Source organism: Dendropsophus ebraccatus, chromosome 7 (assembly GCF_027789765.1).
Source record: "Dendropsophus ebraccatus isolate aDenEbr1 chromosome 7, aDenEbr1.pat, whole genome shotgun sequence".
Lineage (NCBI taxonomy): Eukaryota > Metazoa > Chordata > Amphibia > Anura > Hylidae > Dendropsophus > Dendropsophus ebraccatus.
The window spans coordinates 100,711,021-100,733,721 of record NC_091460.1 but is presented as its reverse complement, the minus strand read 5'-3'; the positions used below and the strand labels follow the sequence as shown (position 1 = coordinate 100,733,721).

Here is a 22,701-nt window from a genome sequence, read left to right as displayed (position 1 = left end):
TGTAACACTGATCAGTGATCATTGATCACCGATACTCAATACAATGCATTACTATTGTAATGCAGTGTATTGAGTATGTGTCAGCTACTTGCTGACAGGCATCTGCTCGGCCATACCTCTGTATGGCTGAGCAGAGGCATATCCATGGTGAGCCCGGGGGCCTTCATTAGGACCCCAGGATCACCATGGAGACAGTCGGGGGACCGGACTTCGCCGCGGGACTTCTGATCAGGTCAGTATACCCGCGGTGCCGACCGGAACCCGTTAGATGCCGCTGTCACGCTTTGACAGCAGCATTTAACGGGTTAAACTGTCCAGAGCGGAGAATCCTCCGCTCCGGGCAGTTACAGGAGGGGGTCAGCTGTCCCACTGACCACTGATCCCCCGTCCTGCAGCCGCATCGGAATAAAGACCATTAGTGACCGCCGTGAAAAGGCAGCATGGCAGTCACTAAGGGGTTAAGTCCCTGGGAGCCAGACTGACTCCCATGCCCATGCTGAAGGTCACTCAGCTTTCCCAGCATCCTGTAACGGTTAACCTTACAGGATGCTGGGAAAGCTGGGTGACCTCCAGCATGGGCGTTACAGTCTGGCTCCCAAAGAATTTACCCCTTACTAGCTGTTTGTTTTTGCTTGTGTTTTTTCTTTTTCTTTTTTTTTAGATACCAGTATGCAGAGGATTACGTCGGATTGGTTTGGATTACATCTCAATGACCAGCAGACTTTAATGTGCAATAAAATGGTCGACGAGCGTGGGGGTGTTTTTATTTGAATAAAAAAAATTTCTAGGTGTGTTGTGTTTTCTTTAATTAATTTACAGACTGAGTAGTGGAAGCGGTCTGATATGCGTTTTTTTTAATTATTTATTTGAAAAAACAAAACAAAAAAAACAACCTATATAGACTCCACCCTCTTTCCATAACCAGCCAGGTTAAAAACCAAACAGTAGCAGCCTAGTAGTACCAGGGTGGGAAGGGTCATTTATTTGCACATTAAAGCCCGATGTCCGGCGAATCCGATGTAATCCTCTGCATACCGGTATCTAAAAAAGAAAGGGAGAAGAAAATGCTCATTACCTAGGAGGCAAACCAGGGCCAATGCAACTATTTAGAGACAATTCTGAGACAAATCTGCACCACAGAAAATAGACCAGGCTTATCCCTGATAGTAAATTGCACTTTAAATAGACCAGTCTATTCTTGCCAAAGCAGAAATAGACCACACCTAGAAAAATCACCTGTTGATAAATCTCCCCCATAGTGCTTTATATACTTTGTACACAGATATGTGGCACACTAGGTATGTAGACAAATATTTATCTTACTAACGAGTCTGGACACATATTTGTCTCACAAAAAATAAAAACCCATGACGTTCAAAAGACCACTATAGGCTATGCAACACAATAGTAAAAACAACACGTGTAATGCTTCATGCCTCACAGTTCACTCAAGACAAACATGATTTAAATTGAGTAAATCTTGGCCATTGTGTAATGCAGACAAAAAAAACAGTAGCACAAGATGTGGGCAAGCGAGAAAAACAAGGAATGAAACATGAGTATGGAGCATCTAGTTCTCAGCAAAGTCAGCTTCACTAATGCAGTGAGGATACTGTATCAGTTGGAGAAACAACCAGCTAAAGAATTAGGGCCCTATTACACGGCTAGATTATTGTGTAAAAAAATCGTTATAACGTTCAAATTTAAGCAATAATTATCTTTACGTGTGTATGCAGGTAATCAAACAACTAATGAGAATGAGAATTGGTTCATATGTTGTTGGTTGCATCCTTTGTGCTGACCATAAAATCATTGTTAATTGATCGCAAATCTTGCGGTGTATTTACATATCGTTCAATTGTAATACTATATACATATACTAGATTGTGATTGCAATCGTAACGAACGTCTAAGTGAAAAATCGCTTCATCTAATAGGACGCTTGGGCACCAACTCATTTGTCTAACATGAACAGAAATGCTTATATCTATCTATTGATCATCTATAACATTAAAACATTAACAGTTTTTGAAACTGATGTGTTGGAAGCAGGAAAAATGGGCAAGTGTGTCAGGACCTTGTTAGGATGTTTAGCCCTAGTCTCCACCCATACACCTGCCTCTGCCCTCGACTGCAGTCCCCAACTAGGCAACAGTGTCTCTCCTAAGGGCGCATTCACATGGTCCACCCACGGAAGACGTGCTGTAAACCAAAATGTGGAACTCCCAGCATTATGTGGGATGGTGCCAGGAGCTCTGAAACTACTGTCAGTACAGTAGCGTAAAGATTTTAACAGTTTCAGAGCATTCCGTATTCTGGTTCGTAAAACATCTTCTGTGCAAAGACCGTATTCACAGAATGCGTGAGTGCCCCCTAAGTGCAAGGGAATGGGATGGGGGCAACAGTAGGCTCAAGGTCAGAAGAACAGGGCCCGTACCAAGATGTCATAAAAAGGTCCAAATCAGTATGCAGAGAGATGGTCAGGCCCACCAAGGGTCAATTCCAGCGATTTATCAAAGGGTGTTAAGTATACACTGGTGTGAACTACCCAGAGCAACCAATCACAGCTCCTCTTTTGTGTTCATGGAGTTTAAAGCTGAGCTGTGATTGGTTGTTGTGGGCAGTTTTACACCCTCTGATAAATCTCCCCCCAGGAGTGCATGTAATGTCCGGAGTTGCAAAGGCAGAATAGGTCACAAGCAGGAAGTTAGTAGCTCAGCAATCCAAATCCAGCAAACAGCAGTGTGATTATGAAGACCAATCAGACGACTACAGCCTGCAGCCACCATCACCAAGCATGGGAAACAGGTACCAAATCTCATTGGCCTGGCATCCCTGGTGAGGTCCTAACAGCAAGAAAAAAAAAAAAGGACACAGTCAGTTCCCACCATTAAGAGGCCAGGCTTGCTGCACAAGTGTAGACAGGCAAGTTTCTTGAAGTACAGATCATGACAAGGGCCCTGATTGTGGTGCTTAGGCCACTGGGTTAGAGCATATTTTCCTGTTTGCTCTTTTTGTTTTAACCAGCACAAGGCTAAACAGCGGCCTTCGGAGAAAAGTTTTTGATTATATCACAAAAGAGATCAGAAAGGCACATATATACAAAACTGAGCCTTTACAGAAAAAGGTAAGAGTTTAGAATAAGGTAATTTAAAATGGGCACTGTCAATCGATCGGGGGTCTGAAGAACTCCACGAACCCCACAATTACTCCAGTTTCTGTGTCACGTGACCTAGATGGACTCCCAATGCAAGTCTAATCTAGGTCACAGACACAGAGTGGGGAGAGGTTCTAAACACTTAGGGCCCTATTACACCAACAGATTATATGACAGATTTTTTTTAAGCCAAAGCCAGGAATGGATTTAAAAAGAGGAGAAATCTCAGTCTTTCCTTTATTACCAGTTCTCTGTTTATAGTCCATTACTGGCTTTGGCTCAAAAAAATTTGCCAGATAATCTGTTGGTATAATAGGGTCCTTACACCCTGATCAATAAAAACTTTTGAGGTGTCAACATACATTTTTTTTTTACTGAAAGATACTCTTTAAGCACATTTATTTATTTTCAACATTTTTAAATTTAGAATGATAAAATAAAGGGTAGATACACTGGGTATCATAGTAATTAGTACAATTTTTTTTTACCTTGCAGCATACTATGTAAATATTAAGGGTGTACTTATAAAGTACAATTGGTCCTGTAAAAAACAAGCCCTGATTCTGACTTTTATGACAAAACGCAATGAGGACAAAAAAATTAGCTGCAGAGTTAAAGGGTTAATTCATGTAAACAAACAAAGAAAAAATTTTTTTCAGAGCTACGTACACACACAGGAAAGTGGTAGTGCTGAAATCGCAACTTATACATGTTCACCTATGCATCACACCTCAATAGGGATTTATTCATGTTAAGCCTGTAAATAAGAAAAAGAATGCAGACAGAGTGGGTTCAAATTTATTGTACAACTTCATATAAAAATATGCTTCTCAATATACAGTACACAAATACATTTTTGATAGTAAACATTTGTGTGCAAGTTTTGTTGGACTATAGAGAAAATATTGGTTAATTTGCACAACCTGAATGTGTTGTTCCCATTGGAATATGCAGACACCGATGAGGCTTCTAGTTGATTTTTCTATACCAGAGTAACACAAAATGGATCAAACATTACTTTACGATGTAAAATCATACTAAATCCATAGCATCCAATCGAAATAATATATGTTTCTTTAGTGCAACTTAAACAATGTAAGCAAATGGCAGACTGTTTGCTATGGTTTTGGCAGATTATGTGAGCAACATTAAAGGGGTACTCCGGGAAAAAAAATATTTTAAATCAACTGGTTTCAGAAAGCTATAGAAATTTGTAATTTACTTGTATTTAAAAAATCTCCTGTCTTACAAAACTTACTAGCTTCTGTATGTCCCATAGGAAGAGTTAAATTCTTTCCAGTCTGGCACAGTGGTCTTCGCTGCCATCTCTGTTTATGTTAGGAACAGTCCAGAGCAGGAGAAGTTTTCTATGGGGATTTTCTCCTGCTCTAGACAGTTCCTGCCATGGACAGAGGTGACAACAGAGTCAGACTGGAAAGAATACCACTTCCTTTAGTACATATATCAGCTAATAACTACTGGAAGACTAGAGATAGAAGTAAATTAAAAATCCATATAAAACTTACTGAAACCAGTTGATTTAAAAGAAGAAAAAAAATCACTGGAGTATCCTTTTAATTCCCCTCATTGCTTTCTTCCTAAACTAAACTCTTATTCACAATCGGTCTTCAGCATCTACAACCTGCATATAAACAGGATAAGGCGCATGAAATAGATTGTAAAAAAACTCAAAATAATAAAATCCCAGAGATTTTATAACGTAGTGGAAAATTAAGCTACCTATTAAATATGAACCTAAAATTCATTACTACCACCAAATAAATACATAGTTATTAAAGTGAGGGGGGCAGTTTGATGTTAGGGCCATACACAAAATGGGTGATGGGGAAAATAAGAATAAGAAAAAAATCAGCTCTGAGGCACTTTGTTACCTACAATTATACATAGATTTTTCCCCAATCATATCAATTCAATAGTGAAACCTTTGTATAAAGCATTCTAGCCTGAGAATGCAGTAAAATACTATTACTGCTTTAAAGGCCATAGCCTGTTGCAGGTCTGATCGTGAAAAATCATTCATTAGATCAACATAAAAATGCAAATGATTTGAGTTATATAAATCTTTGGAAAGAAGAACCACTAAGGTGGAAGCCACATTGTCGATATATAATAACATAGAGACAATGAGGTTAGCCTGAATGGCAAAATAAAAGTAACATGCTACATAATGTCTTAGCTGATTCAACTATGAGAAAGCTTACCGTACAGCATGTCAAAAGATAGACGTACCTTAAAGGGGTTATGCAGCATTAGAAAAACATGGCCACTTTCTCCTAAAGACAGCACCACTATCATTTCCGGGTAGGTTTTGCAACTCTTAATTGGAGTTGCAACTTGTGATTGAAGTGGCAAAACTGCACAAGTTGTGCTGCCTCCAGCCTCCATGTTTTTCAAACACTAGATAACCCCTTAAAGGGGTAGTGCGGTGCTAAACAATTATTCACTAAATAACACACATTACAAAAGTTATACAACTTTGCAATGTATGTTATGTTAGTGAATGGCCCCCTTCCCTGTGTTTCCCCCCCACCCACGCTAGACCCGGAAGTGTAGTGCTCTATACTCACCTGATTCGTGTCAACCCCCGTCCGCCATCTTGTGACAATGATGTCATCTTCGCGAGGCCGGCTAAACCGCTCTGACCGTCCCTCGTACCGGCCCCCCTCTGCCGCGTCATCAGCTGCTTAGCCGCGATTGGCTGAGCAAAACTGTGCTTAGCCAATCGTGGCTGAGCAGCTGATGACGCCACAGGGGGGGGGGTGGCATGAAGGAGCGCTGGTGCGGTCCGGCTGGCCTCCCGAAGACGACGTCATTGTCCCCAAGATGGCGGCTAGGGTCGACACAAATCAGGTGTGCATAGTTCACAACACTTCCAACACTTCCGGGAGTTGGGGGGACACGGGGAAGGGGGCCATTCACTAACATAACATACATTACAAAGTTGTATAATGTTATTTAGTGAATAATTTTCTAACGCCGCACTACTTCTTTAAAAGACATCAGCCATATATTTGTGCACTTAAAGGGATTTTCCAGATTTTTTTAAAATAAAGCTTATAGGGTGCCCCCAGGCACACCTTTTTTTGTGGCGTTTTTCTGGTCTCGAAAAAAAACATGAAAAAAGCCGCCAAACATAATCTTGGCGTTTTGATTTTATCTGTGATTGTCTTTTTTTTTTGCCTTTTTCAGACATGTGCCAAATTCCAAAATGTGCCAAGTATGGCATTTCATAAAATTCTGCTGACACAGCTAACATCTGGCTGCTGCGGTATTTTTGGTGTTTTTGCAAAAAGACGCAGCATTTCACTGCTTACAGACACAGAAAGGAAACACAGGAATCACATTCATGTGAAATCTGTCCAACTGACAAAGGTGTGTAGCGCTCCACACCCTGAACATGTCATGCACTAGTGTCGTAACAGGATCAGGACAATTGGATGGAAATGAGAATGTTTCCAAGAAGTCGAAAGTTTTTTCCCCTGCGATGCAAATAAATTTATGATGAAGCCAGAAAGTCCCTTTAGTGTGTGCCTTATGCTGTCATTTTTTTTATGTAACATGTAATTGTGACGTCTAACAGAAAATATTGAACAGCATGTTGTCAAAAGATTTAACAAGGCATGGAAAATACATGTGTACTAAATAAGGAACAGCCTATAAATATTCTATTACTGGTTATAAAAGCCTTCTATATGGAAACCTTTAAATGTCTTGAAGATACTTTGGCTCACAGGGAATGTCCTGTTGGAAAAGCAATCACTGGAAGATAAGGCATCTATGCTTGTAAACAAAGAAAATACATAGCAGCAGTATACAGCAATACATTCAAGTTCCATTTCAACAAAGTACAAATTTAGCCTGAATTAAATGTTTTCCCCCCCTGTGCATGGCTTTCTGAAGCAGTCCAATAAAATAATCTGAATGTGCCAAGTATATCGAATATGCAAATCCGTAAAATGTCTATTTAAAAAAGTCTACAGAGTTGCCACCATACCAGCATGGTGAGACCAGTCTGTGAGAGTTTCTTGGCCGAACTAAATATGTGTTAGCTTGGCGGATGTCCAACATCCACCGTTATTTTTGTATATAAAGGAAACTTTTCGGTCTTGACAACGCTGTATTTAAGGGAATTTATTCCATCAGAATTCATGGTATGCCTTGTATGAGCAATCAGATCAAACCTGGAAACAAGGAAACAAGTACATATTAAAAGGGGAATTCCAGCGATCCCATAAAAATAAAAAAAAAGTAAAAAAGCATATAAGTGCACTCTCCAATCCCCATCGATTGATAGACACCTTTCCCACTGGTCTACGCTGCTCCTAGACCTAAGTTCTAACTTTTGCAAATGAACCCAGTTTTACATCTTGGTACCCAGCTGAGAAACTAAATTTACTCACATGCATTGCATCTCCTACTCAACTGACAGATTACCCCCCAACCACCACAGTCTTGTGTTATTTGTCCACCATTGGCTCCATCTGCTTCTGCTATGCACAGTAAACACAGTATCTATCTATCTATCTATCTATCTATCTATATAGATGAATATAAGAGAGAGAGAGAGAGAGAGAGAGAGAGAGAGAGAGAATATGAGAAAGATGAAACCACAGTGTCTCCTTTCTCCTATACTACTCAGAAGAGGCTGTTGTTTCAGGGGGTTACAGATGAAGTGTTACAGCTTGCCTGGCAACAGAAGAGAGAGATCATGTGACCACTGTCTCAGAAGAGAGGGTGAGGACAGAGTGGAGTAGGCAGTGCAGATTTTCAGTAGCTTGAGTGTGAGTCAGGATGAGCTGCAGACAAACCAATTTATGTAATAGAAACCTATTACACCCAAGCTTATGGGTAGTGAGTGGACAAGGTAAAATCTTTCTTATCTGGAGTTCCCCTTTAATGATAGCCATTAAGACATTATTTATTTATATTGGGTTTATATGGTGAAACCATGGCACCAGCCTGATGTTTTATTCCAGCTCAGCATGCCTGATTGTTATTATGACAAATACCTTTTAGGATTTGGATCGTTCTTTGCATCTCTCTCGTGACGTATCATTCTGCATTTTCCAGTAATAGCATCTGGCCGTGATATCGACATGCCCCTAGAGGCAATCCTGTATGGAACAAACAAGGCAGGAGAAAAAAAATAATTAATTGCTGTGTAACCCATTGTTTACCTTGCTGTGCGACACCTATTAGGCATGCTGTTAGTTAACATTACATACCAGGAAAAGTCACTATATATACACACACACATATATATATATATATAACAGCTATAAAAAAGTAAAAAAGTTACGAGCACAATTGTAGAAGTACAAAAACCACCTGAGAAAACATTGGCACCTGGACAAAGCAAACTTTTAATTATATAAATGTTTTAGTCTTATGCAATTAAAATTATATCAACCAGTCCACTGGCAAACGTATGGATGTTCAGCCTTAATATAGCACAGTACAAAAGAATGCAGGAGTAGTGATCTGCACAGTGGATACTTAAGAAGGTGCTGTGAATATATATATATATATATATATATATATATATATATATATATATATATATATATATATATATATATATCCCTGTCTCAGTTACTGTGTATGTGGCAGATGCAGGGCGAGTCATTTTACAAGAGCTTCTTTTTTTATGCACAACACTTTATTACTATTACATTCTCTACCCAGTCTACGATATTTTATGTCGGCAAGTAATCTTGCCAAAAAAAGATTTATATGCGTACAAATTACGAGGCATGTGTGGTATAGAGAAGCTTTATTTCACACATACAAATTTGCCAATCTAAAGACTATACTAGTGTTATCCTCTTAAAGTTATCTGCTGTACAGTGCAAGTGCATTAGGGGGGCATGGAACGGACTCCATAACTGAGCTGCTCCTTGATGTGTGGCTGCCAGATGATATCTGCACCAGCAAATCACTCCCACACTAAGGATCCTATTAACGATAAATGATTGCGATCGATCGAAAATCGTTCACCATAACACAAAGGACAATAGTTAGTTGTATACAAACGATCATAATAACAAACGTATGATGTGTACATACACCAAAAGATTAACAATGATTTTATGGTCAGCTTTTAAAAAATGCGATCAGCGAAACACTAAAGATTTTTCAACCCTTGCCCCCATATACATAGAAAGATTACAGTTTAAATGTCCCATCGTCCCATGTAATAGGGCCCTAAGCTCACTTACTCTCACACTAACACTAACATTTATTAGTGATAACCGTTACTAATATTGCATGTAATGTGCAAAGGACTAAAGTCATCATATCTATATATCAGTATTATAATAAGGACAATTGACAGTTCTACTGAAGAACACAGGGAACAGTATGTTGAAATTACCAGAGCAAACATCTCCACCCTGGTGCACACAGGAGATAAGGCCTTCTAACTTCTAAGTGACCTTTGGATACAACCAAAAGAGTAATATGGTAACCTGAGTAAAAGACTGACTCGTAAACTGTCAGGCTTCAGAGTTACAGGCAAAAAAAAAAGAAATACTCACATCCTTATCCCCTGCTGTTGTCGCCATTCTGATGATGGCAGAATATGCACACTTAACCAAGCACAGGCTGCACTGGTGACCTGCGTCAGCTGGTGATTGGCTGAAAAGGCATTTGTGTGTGCTAACAAATCACAAGGAAGCAGTAGGGTCCCAGGCACACTGTCACAATGGAAATGACTGGGCATTTGGGGGGGGGGGGGGGGGGGGGTAGTGTTCCCTATTTAGTCCTTTAACATAATTTAAGGCCGCATTACACTTAGCGATTATCGTTCAAAGATTCGCTGTAACGATCGTTCACTATCGATAACTAGTGATTTTTTTGCGAACTATTCTGAGGTTATTACATTCACCGATTGCTGTTATGAATGATCGCTTTTACGTTGTTATATGGTCGCTAATTTTTCCTCTGGACAACCCACACAAACTTGTTTTATTGGCGGACGACTTATTACACGAACAAATATGCGAACGATTGGTGAACTATCAACAATAATTTTTCAACATGTTGAAAGACCAAAATGAACGATTTTTCATTCGTCGTTTCATCGTTAGGTGTTATTACACGGACAGATAATCGTTCATTTAGATCGTTTTAGTGAATTTTTAAACAATCGTTCCATGTAATAGGGCCTTAAAGGTTTCTATGATGTCTCCCTTTTTCCTCCAGACTATAAAGATTTATATCCTTAAAGGGGTAGTGCAGTCTAAAGGATTTTTTTTCACTAAATCATGCACATTACAAAGTTATACAACATTGTAATGTGTGTTATTTAAGTGAATGGCCCCCTTCACCATGTTTAAATGCGCCCCCCCGACTGTGGACCCGGAAGTGTGATGCACTATACTTACGGAATCACTGTCAACCCCAGCCGCCATCTTGGGACGATCATGTCATGTCATGTCATGTCATCTTCAGAAGGCTGGCCTGACTGCTCCAGCCGTCCCTCATGTCTGCCCACCTTCTGCGCGTCATCAGCTGCTCAGCCGCGATGGGGAAGGGGGCCATTCACTTAAATAACACACATTACACCCCTTTAAAGGAGAAGTTCCATAAAACTAAAAAAAGTGACAGGAAAGCAGGGTGTGCGGGAACATAATAAAGTATATGTACCCATCCACGTGCCTCCTAGTGCCACTGGCCTCTTGCAGCTCCTCCAGTAGCAATGTTGCGTACCTTTTAGAGGTGTAAGGCCCAAATCATATGTCCGCAATTCTGTCCGCAGTTGCAGCAAGAAAATAGGATCAATGTATTTCAATGGCCCCGTTCACACAAGGACAGGCCCTAGTGCAGACTGAAATTCCATTAAGGACACACCAATAGAACCCTATAGGACCAGATTTTTGCTGGTGCGATTCGCAAAAATATGGATTTACAATCTGCAAATAGTGACTAGATTATTGTTAACCACATTTTTGAAGATCAGCAAGAAATACAGAGCAATATGGATGGAAATTTACGGATTGCTAATGAAAAATAACAGATTCAAATGCACGAAGTGAAAAATATACGGACGTGTGAATAGACCCTTAATCTTACATCCCGACAATTTCCCAACAATATAATGAGGTTGTGTAGGGAGAGCAATGAAATTTAGGGTTGGGTTATAGTAAGGAGTCCACCCAAACAGTGATTTTTAATTCCCTGTCATGTAGGCACACCCCATGAATGTCTGGATTGGCCCAAAGTGCTGCCGCAAGGGGCTTGATGCATAAGGCAAAAATTAGTGGCGACAACGGACATTTCCGGCCATTATGCACAGGGAAAGAAGAGGACGTTTCAGATTAAAGTCTAACCACCGACACTCTGGCCGAATACAGGGTAAGGAGAGGGGTAAGGAACTCACTCTGGAAGCCCAGGTGCTCGTGGGTGGAGAACATAAAAGGCCACAGAAGACGGTTAAACGCATTTTCAGAGTCAAGGCTCAGGAGAAGCATGGAGGAGTACTGCCTATCGTCCACATCACTCAAATAAATTATCCACCTGGTGTTATCACCTGCCTGTCGGAAGGGGACAAAACCAGCCTGGTTGTGGAGTATTAATGGAGTTAGAGGAATGAGGATATAAGAAACTGCCTTTCAGAGGGTCATCAGGCAAAGTGGATGGGAGAGAATAGAGGATAGTGTAATAATTGTATTTTTTTTTTTAGATCTCCCCTTCTTGTTAGTGTGGGGGACTTCACCAGTAAAGTGTTGCCCTGGGAACCTTCAGTTGCAGTAGTAGTTGGCCCAGCTCCTTCTTCGCTACTAAAAATGATGACTGCCTCCTGGAGCTGAAGGTATTTCCCAGGGTGGCCGGCGCATCGGTTGAAGGTGTATTCCAGTGAAAATTAATAAATTGGTAATGGAAAGGGTTAACCAAGGTTAACCCTTTCCTAATATACTTACCTGTCCTTTATTGCCCCCCCCAAGGAGATCTCCGATCCGGCCACGTGATCTTCCAGCTTGCGACTCGTGGATCCTCTTCTTCTTCTGGTCCTTCGGTTCGGTGACGTCACCATACCCGGCCGGCGTGTGGCTCTCTGTCTTATTAGCGGCAGAGCACTGAACCCTGACTGGCTTGGTAGCGTGTAGCCAATCAGTATTTAGTGTTCTGCGTCTCCACACACACCAGTTACATCTGCAGGGCCGGCGTCAGCACGTCCCTGCGGGGTGCCATCCGACATCACTCTGCAGGACCCAACCCCCCCCCCCCCCCCGTGTTAGCGATGCCGACCTGAGTCCTGGGAGGTGAAGGGATACGGCGGGCGCTACTACTCCTTTCATAGCCACCAGACACCTGGAGTGGAGCAATGTCGCCCGCCGTATTCTTTCCCCTCCCGGCACTCAGTCGCTGAACACCCGGGGGAGGTCCTGCAGAGTGATGTCAGATGTTACAGAACAGCACCCTGCAGGGACCCCTCACAGTGACCTGCTGTACAGCTAGCTGATTCCCCCCGGCCCCCCTCCCTGTGTAATCATTGCGGTCCTCCCCCGGCCCCCCTCCCTGTGTAATCATTGCGATCCTCCCCCGGCCCCCCTCCCTGTGTAATCATTGCGATCCTCCCCCGGCCCCCCTCCCTGTGTAATCATTGCGATCCTCCCCCGGCCCCCCTCCCTGTGTAATCATTGCGATCCTCCCCCGGCCCCCCTCCCTGTGTAATCACTGTGATCCCCCTGGCCCCCCTTCATCCTGGCACCACCTTTATCCAGCACTTTCATTGTTGATTCTTAGGTGTTCAATTATCTTTTTTTTTTTTTTTTTTTAAGAAATGCTTACTACTACTACTACTACTACATCTACATATTTCAGGTAACCGGCCTGTAGTTACTGGGTTCTTCTTGTGGATGGGTAGAATACTGGCCATTCTCCAATGACTGGCCATCTAAAGGTATGGAATTATTTCAAATGATACTTAAAGTTAATGACCCACAATCAATCAGCCAAATAAAGTTAGGAAATATACCTATTGTATATGTCATCATCTTCTCCACCCCATCCCCAGTAATTATTGGGAAATCCATTGATTCTTTCAAATTGTTCTTTGCTTAAGGCAGAAACACCTCCAAAATACTGGTTGTATGGCAAGCTGAAAAATACAAGAAAGAGCAAATATAAGCATCTTCAAATGGCATTAACTTTCAGCTTCTAAAACAAAAGCACGCTAAAGCCCAAAACAGCAAAGAATCCCCTTAAAGTGTGTAATTTGGAGTAACTTTTGAAATGTCAGACATATCAAGTTACTGATCACATCGGGTCTCACTCCTAAAACCTGATACAGTCCCGAGATCGGGGAAAGTGTGGCAGAGCACATTTCTCCCTTATTGCAGTCTGTTAGAAGAACAATTTGGATGTTTAGCTGGCTGAAGAGTGGAGCGCACTCCCACAGCTGTATCTACGGACTGTGGTATGTCCAATGACAAGTCAAACATTACTCCAAATGACAGTAATGCTTTAAGCCTAAAGTGGAGTTTTTTTATTTTTTTATTTTAGCTTATTCTTCATAGCCTCATTTCAATTGCCATAACTTTATTTTTCCCTACACAAAGTTGTATGAGGACTTATTTGTGTACATGTCAAGTTATAGTTTTCAAGGTATAAGGGCAATTAGAACAGCGGCACTCACCCCATCTTCTCTTCTTGCTTTATTGAAGTACAAAATACATGATATTCTACATCTATGGTGTCAATCCCTAAAGCGTGAGCATGAAACGGTCCGTTGCTTTGTGCACTAGCGTTTGTCATCCCTCACCTGTGTGCTGATCAGCATGAATATCATGTTTTTTTTACTTCAATAAAGCTAGAAGAGAAGATGGGATGAGTGCTGCTGTTGTAATTTCTCTTATACCTTGAAGAATTTTGCTGGACTCTAACTTTGTATATGCTGAGCACCGCAGCCGCATGTCTCTATTAAGCACTCCGACCTCCATATAGTCATTGATTGGGAAGGTTGTTTGCTGCATAGTGTGTATTAGGTGGTGCTGGTCTTTGCATCTCTTTTGGTTGGGCTCAATTTATATTTTACCTGAAATCCACTTCAAGTTTTGCCTTCAAAAAAGGCATGAAAGTGGCATGTTACTAATGTCACTAATGCTGGTTGTTGCCTATAGAGCACAGCTGTAACCTCTATGTCTTGAAGGCAAAGTTGAAAATTGTTTTGTTGCTCAAGAATGTGTGACTTTTGGTTCCTAGCCCATCTTCTAAATGAAAAGTGTGTGCAATCCATTAAAAACACGGTTCTCATAGACTTCTATGGGGGAATCCCTGCTTTTATCTCATCTGAGTTATGACATGTCCTACTTTTCCACAGAACGGTTTGCGAATCCGTGAAAAAAACGGAATGTGTGAAGTCAATAGAAAGCAATGGGCTATAATATTGTCTGTGATCACGGACAACTTCACTGAATGTGTGAATAAGGCCTTAGACCTACTGTATAAAGCAAATCTGTAGAATGCACAGAATAAATAGGTGTTCTTACCCGAACCCAAATTTATCCATGGATACTGACAGGTGTCTGGGCTGACTGTAACACTTGTAGATGTTCCGATCATCCATAGGAATAAGGTCAACGTCGCTGAATACAAAGCAGTTATAATCATATTCTTTCAAAGCTTCCGCATAGCCAATGTTGAGCAGTTTAGCACGGTTAAAAGTTACATCTCCATCCTTGCGAACAAATGAAAAAACAAAAATGTTATTTGTTTTAAATTGTTTATTTTGTTTTGCTACTGAAAGCAATATAATTATCCAATTATACTGTATAATGGATATCTACCTATTATGCTTGTATCTAGTGTTTCTGGTAGATGAGGGAACCAACTCTATAATGTACACAAAGTAGCTTGACATACTCACAGATGTGACACCTTTACATTTAGGCTATGTTCACAAAACTTACATTTTATAACCAGAACAAATTAAAAACAACAACGGCCATTGTTCACACAATGTAGTCAACAACCGTTGTTGGCTATGACTGTTAAAATAGATGTTAATTATTTCTGTCTGTTGTGTATTGATTTCACTGCAATTTTCAATGCAACACTGGCCATTTTCAATACAACAGCCATTTTTTTTAGTGCCAAACAACGACCATTGTCTGTACGGTGTGAACATAGCCTTATACTAGTAATCTTTGAAGGGGTTGTTGAGACAAACATTTTTGTTTAGACAAACATAGCTTGTTTCTTACAAAACAGCGCCACTCTTGGCAACTCAGTTTGTGTGTGGTATTGCAGCTCAGCTCCAATGAAATAAATGGAGCAAAGATGTATATCCACAAAGAACCCGTGGACAGGTGCAGCACTGTTTATGGGAGAAAGAAGCTTTTTATCTTTTTAACCTGGATAACCCCTTCAACAACCAAGTTTATGCAGAAAAAAAAATGACGTAATCCACAACATTATCCAAGTGTTTGATTCATCAAATATCCAATCTTAAATGCTTTTTTTTTTTTGTTTATAGAATTTTAAGACCGTATTAGATGACCCAACACGAAGTGTAAGTGAGTGCAGATCTGCTCGACTGGCAGTCGTTTACAGGGCTTATGGGTTGTCATGGCAGCTGGAGGAACTAAGAAAGGACCCAGTGCCTGCCAATCAATTCACAGATCGCACCAAACTCATTACATACTCTGCCCAAGCCAACTTCTAAGCTTCATCATACTCAGATTGATTACATTTTTAAACAGATTGGACATATAGGACACGCATTGCTTACATGTAGACCATTACAAGATGACGCAAGCACTAAAAGTAAGGGTTAAAATGCACATCATGCTGCACTGTAGTTTCCAAAACTGCAATAAAATTCTTCCATTACTTATAACTAGAAACTGCTACGATGTTGTTACAAATGCAACTACAAGGCTGTACTTCCTCATTGGTGAATTCTGACAATGTAAGGGCCCTATTACATCAACAGATTATCTGATAGATTTTTTTTAAGCCAATGCCAGGAATGGATTTGAAAAGAAGAGAAATCTCAGTCTTTCCTTTTATTACCTGTTCCCTGTTTATAGTCTGTTCCTGGCTTTGGCTCAAAAAAAACTGTCAGATAATCTGTTGGTGTAACAAGGCCCTTAGTCTATAAGGGCCCTATTACACCAACAGATTATCTGACATTTTTTTGAGCCAAAGCCAGGAACAGACTATAAACAGGGAACAGGTAATAAAATGGAATACTGAAACTTCTCTGTTCAAATTCATTCCTGGCTTCGGCTTGAAAAAATCTGTCAGATAATCTGTTGGTGTAATAGGACCCTAAGGCTACATTTTCGGAATTAGCGACTGACCAGAGAGTGGATGGTACGCCCGCCACGTTCTCTGTCTGGCTATATCTCTTTATCACTGCTGAGATCAATGATTTTTCACATGCCTGATAACACGTCAAAAGTTATTTTTAATGACCGTTTCTCTTTACCAATAAAGTTTTGCCTACACAAGCCCCCCTGGGATATTATAGTTCTAAGCATTTTAAAGGGAAAGTTAGAACCTGCTGATGTCTCTCCCAGTAGCCTCTTAACTCCTGTTCCTGGCTCAGATTTTCTTATCTTGTTATGTCCCTCCATTTTTAAGAAATTCTGCCCAACAGAAATAATTAAAATTATTTCCTTTGCCCTCCCCCCAATACAACATACCACCCACCATTCGCCACCTCCGATGCTCACACCTACTTATGCATGTTCAAGAATGCATAAGCAGGCCAGTCTTCCTCGCGCATGTGCAGTAACAGTGCCTGTATGAAGATTGACTGCTGTTCCTGCGAATGCGCTGTTCAAAAAAAAAAAAAAAAAAAAGGACCGGCCTGCTTATACATTCTTCAGTATGCATAAATAGGTGTGAGCATCGGAGAAGGCAAGCAGAACGGTGCACTGGGGTGGGTTGAGGAACACCCCCAATGCATCAAAGAAACAATTTACGTGACGTACCCGTTTCCAGCAGAAGTTGACAGCCGGTGGTCGTCATTAGGACCTGGGAGTGTTGCAACAGAGGCACGAGGAGGGGTGAGTTTACTTGTTTATTATATTCTCACCCCCTCTTTCATATTTAAATGTTTCTGAGACTTCCTCTTTAATTTCAGTTAAACTAGATAATGATAAATAATAGCCTGCATATTATGGTTAATAAAAGGAAGAACAATTTTTTCCTTATTTCTTTTCTCACTACCTGGGGCACACTTTGTTGTTGGATTATTAATAAGAATTCATTCTGCCAATTATGGATATTGTTATGGAATGAAAATGATAGCAAACAAAAAGTAAGCTAGTTATGTCACCGCTGCTGCTTCTTCTTCAAAAAAAAAAAAAAAAAAAGTGCTCCATAAATAATGATCTTGTAAACACAGAAGAGAACTTAGGTATGCCAAATGAGACTTCACCATGAAGGCTCCGCAAAGATGACACCACGTATTTCTGGTCAGACCGTTTTTGTTTCAGGCAGATAGAATACACTTTAAACAGATTATAAGCCTTTAAACCTAGAACCTTCCTAATATAAATCTCCCCAATGTTTGAAAGAAAGGCTCCGGTTGTAGGACATAAAGCAATTACCTCTGCACATCCCGAGAGACAAGTGCAAACAACTCCTAATGACAGGTTTCTAAGGAACACAATCCTGGGAGAGCACTTGTGAGTCCATTACAAAGGTGCCTTTTGTGTTTTACTAATGTTCTGTACAACCGGTCATGACGTACACAGCCTACAGTTATTGCCTGGATATATTACAGGGGCAATTCAGCTAATCTCCAGTAGTTATAGTAAAGACTATTTCCAATATGCACTGAACACAGGACAATGAGGTTGTCCCTTCAAACAGTAAGGAAAAAACAGCTGAGTGATATCAGATACAGAAATAGTATAAACTACGCCATGTTCTCCCTAGTGTAATTAACAGTGATACTTTGTAGGTTTAAAGGGGTATATCAGCAAAATAAATAAATAGACTCAAATCAATTGGTGGCAGAAAGTGCCAGAGATTTGTAATTTACTTCTATTAAAAATCTCCAGTCTTCCAATACTTATCAGTTGCTTTATGTCCTGCAGGAACTGTCCAAAACATAAGCAAATCCCCATAGAAAACCTCTCCTGCTCTCCAAACTGGAAGTAATACCACATCCTGCAGGACACACTGCAGCTGATAAGTACTGGACTTGATTTTTTTTTAAATAAAAGTAAATTACAAACCTCTGGCACCAGTTGATTTGAAAGAAGTCATTTTTTTTGCTGAACTTGACCTTTAATTGACATTCTTGTTTCCCACACCCTAGGCAAGTCAAGGTAAGATATAGCATACAGTAACAGCTGTCTTCTCATACAGTTACAATGACACGTCAGTCTTAGTTTCTTTCATCTGTCCCATGTTGCCGACACTCGTCTTGCAGGTGGGTACAGGGGGGCGAGAAACCACCAGTTTATAGCAGAGTTCTTCAGTGCCTCCTCCATGAGCATCTACAGTCAGAAAGAGTAGAGGGGAAGGAGGGAAAAAAAGGATAGGAAAAAGACAGGAGGAAATGTTAGAAAGTCAGCGCAGCAGAGAAACAATACAGAACAGCAGTGAATGACTACAAGTCACATCATCTGTGGAAATGCTAAGCAAACACGTGTAAGCAGGAATAACATAAAAAACTGCACCCAATCACAGCTCAGCTTTTATTTCACCAGTGCAGTTTTATGGTAAGTCGGTGTTTCTGATCTGCTAAAGTTCAGCCATGTGAAAATGTTTTCAAATGGCAGAGGCAGGGGGACCATAAACTATCCCAACTCACCTCTCCAGTGATGTCTTACTACTACTACGGGACCCCACCGGGCTCCAGGATCTCCTGCAGAACCAATGTAATGACACAGTTGATGGATTGTCCGCTTAGCCACTAAATGACTGGGGCAAGACATCGCTACAGTCACTGATTGGCTGAGCATTCAATCCATCAGCTGGGATGGGCATTTCCCCTGACCTGTGACATCATTAGAACTTGGGGGAAAACGCCCTCTGGCGCGGGTCCAGGAGCTGGTCACACGGAGCATTGCAGTCATGGAGAGAGGTAAGCAATAATTGATTGTTATGTTCTCCCTTGCCCCTGGCGCCTGTGAGATTTTTGAAATGGCCGGACTTCTCCTTTAACGTTCATTGCTGTCCAATCCCAATATGCGTAAACATTTGCATCCTCCCCCCCCCCTATAGAGGTCTATTGAGAAAAAAATACACAATTTCTTGCAGGGGAGGGGACACAACATCAAATGGCGGGCATGCTGAGACAGAAACTGCCAAAGAGCCGAAGGACACCAAGCATTGTGTGGGTACAGTGTTTGTTTATATTTTATATTGACGCTCAGCTAACATCTGGCTGCAGAAATTTTGAGCCAAAAAAAAAAAAAAAAATAATAAAAAAAAAAGTCAATTGCTGGTGTGTGATGGATCTATCAGAAACCATGATGAATATATGTGAACAGAGTCTAAAAGGTTCTGTTTACACTTTTTCCATTGTTACTCTTTGATGTTCTAGTATATAAAATAGGGAGAATACCAAGTCATAACAGAAGTGAAGAAACCAAATGTCACTGGCATGAAATAAAGTTAAGCACGGGGGTATCAGAAAACTGTACATTATCTGCTTTGCATCTAACTTCTTTAACCTTTATATTCCAATAGTCACTGAAAATCTTTAGGAAAATTAAATATTCCTAAAATGTAATCACATCTGGGGAAAAGGAATCGTATTGTTGTGTGGTGTTAGAGAAGGTAAACTATCTTTCTTCTACTAGTAAAATACAAAAGCTCAACAAATACTACGGAAGGAGAAAACGCGTTGGTCATGCGATAGATGACGTTCTTTACATTGCACCTTTAAGCCAGATCAAAGTGCACATAGACACCTTTCCAAAATGATAAAACCAATCTATATAAGGATTATCGAAGCACTAAAAATAGAAATTGCACAACCATTTAACCCATTCACGATGAAAGGTTGCCAGATGTCAACGTTCACAATGAGGCAGTGTTCTCCTCTTTGCCTCCTAGGAGTCATTTGGGGGGGGGGGGGGGGGGGGGGGGGGGGATTTTTTTTCTTCTTCTCATATATAATTAAAAACTAAACAGCAATCTCGGTGGGTATTTTTTTTTCCTCTTATTTTTTATACTTTATAAGTTCCACTAGGGACTATTCATTCTATGCCATTACATAGCCTAAGGCAGACTCTATGAGAAGATCGCAGACCTGACAGGACGGAGACTTAAGACTTAAGAATTAAACCTTCATCTGTAAGGGAAACTGACCATGGCTGCAGGGGTCCTGATCAGTCAGTGACAGGTACTTCTCCAGTCACAGACTCCCTTAATATAGATATGTAGCTGGGCCTTCAGATACATATACATCACATACATATCTATATTGTGCCTTGCAGGATGCACATCCTCCACTAATATACTGCGATAATAATAGATCATTTATGGCAAGATATGACAGACAGTAATAAAGTATGGCACCAAAAGTGCAACTTTTAAGGCGCTTGTAGTAATGCACAACTTGCATAGCTTTTGATTTATTTTACTACTTAAAAAAAATTAAAATTGTTTAAAATTGATAAAGCAAGCTCCGTTTAGTGCCTGAGCATCCATGAGTGGTAAAGGGGTTAAGGTGAGGCACTGCAAATACCTGCCCCAACCCCTCTCCCCCGCCCCTCAGGTAAAACCCCTAATAAAGATCAGGGAATTTAAAAAAAAAAAAAAAGGTTCAGTCTTTTGCAGACGACAAGCCTTCTTTATCACAACAATGAGTCTGTCTGAAACAATGAATCCAGCAAAAACAGCCAAGACCAAGTTCCTAGAGCAAGAAACAAAAGGTTATGCATACCCTTTCCCTATCTGTGTAATAACTAGTTATCACTGTGTTAGCAGACTGGACGAATAGGTATTTCCTGCATGAATAGGACATCACTGAGCCAGGAGACATGTTGTATCCACGTACAGAGGTACTGGCCACATTGTAATGGCCCGAACTGAGTCAGCTAGTGACTACATTAGGGATAGAGATGAGCGAACCTCAAACCCGAGTGTGCATGATTTGATTACTGGTGGCTGAAGAAGTTGGATGCAGCCGTAGGGAGTCCTAAAAAACATGGATACATCCTATGGCGGTATCCATGTTCTCAAGGTAGCCTCAGGGCTGCATCAAATTTTTCAGCCTCTGCTTATTGAATGCTGCACGCTCAGGTTCCTTCATCTCCAAGTGGGGTCATTTTTTGAGCTTGTAAGTGTTACTCAATGGGGCCTGTGCCTGTCTGGCATTGAATATGACGAAGAGCCATTTTGCCAACATATCTGTGCCTTGGAAGGTACAAGCATGATGTAAATCCGAGCCCTAACTAGCCATTTGCTCTTTTACACCTGTTTTCCTCCTGAAAGGTCTGCTTTAACTATTAAACACAAGAGATGAGCAAACCTCGAGCACGCTCAGATATGAGCATGTTGTTTGCAGCCCTAAGGTTGCCCGGAATTGCTAGAGCTGCATCAAACTTCTGTAGCCATGGAGAATCAAATACTTACCTATGTTTATTACATTTTTATAATAATTACACTTTTTATGTTCCTTAGGGGACCGCTAGATCTGTGACATGTCAATTCGCATGCGGCCTCCCATTAAAAGAGATAGCAGGTGGGATTTGTCGTGGATTCGTCTGCAGGTGGGGGTTCCGAGCGGAATCTCTGCACCGATTTTGTAGTGTGTGTGTGTGTGTGTGTGTGTGAATCTGCATGACAATAGCATATGGGGGGGGGGATGTCTTGAAGGGAATCTGTCCAGTCCTTACCAGGTATAGAGCTGTAGACACAGGCAGATGGGTGATAGGAAGATAAAACACAAAAATGTTTCTGTCTCTGCTGATGGCCATTGCAAGAGAGATTTAAAATAGTCTTTTTCCATGGAAGCTGAAGTGCTACAAAAATGATGCTGAGCCGCAGCATGATTCTTCCCACGTCCTCCCAGTATTCACTGAGAGGTGGGGAGGAGGCATGCATGCTGTGGCTCAGCATCACGTCTGTGACTTATCAGCTTCCAAGGAAAAATGCAATTTTATAACCCAGTAAATGGGCATGAGAAAGACAAAAGCATAATTTATTTTATCACCCAACTGCCTGTGTCTCCAGCTCTGTATTTGGTTCAGACCTGACAGATTCCCTTTAACTAAAGGATGTAGATAAATATTCCCTATTTCTCATTGGAGACATACAAAGTAAACTTTTGCTCTTACTGCAGTCAACTGTTTTACATCCAGACAAGACAGTGCACCCCATATTATAGAATTCTTTATAAACGCCAACATTTGGATAGCAATATGAGAAAAAAAATCTAAGTGAATCAGTCAGGGCTGTGGAGTTGGTAAGCCGCAGCTCCAACTCCAGTTCCTTTATAAATGGCCAGTCAGATACCAAGGGAGTTATTTATCACACTGGTGTAAAGAAGGTCTGGTTCAGCAGCTTCTTCCTAATGTCCTACATGATCCTGGCGTGACTTCTGA

The 22,701-nt window shown here is 40.9% G+C and overlaps 1 protein-coding gene across 1 annotated transcript in view; it reads right to left on the bottom strand.

Annotated features, from left to right (window-relative positions):
- Positions 1–3,939: 3,939 nt before the first annotated feature.
- B4GALT1 (beta-1,4-galactosyltransferase 1) overlaps positions 3,940–22,701 on the bottom strand; it is a 53,388-nt gene continuing 34,626 nt past the window's right edge. The window contains exons 3-6 of the mRNA XM_069977984.1: positions 14,671–14,858; positions 13,158–13,280; positions 8,188–8,292; positions 3,940–7,359 (exon numbers count right to left, since the gene is read on the bottom strand). Of these exons, the coding sequence (XP_069834085.1) occupies positions 7,224–7,359; positions 8,188–8,292; positions 13,158–13,280; positions 14,671–14,858 (552 nt within the window). The 3' untranslated portion in view covers positions 3,940–7,223. The remainder of the gene's footprint in view (positions 7,360–8,187; positions 8,293–13,157; positions 13,281–14,670; positions 14,859–22,701) is intronic.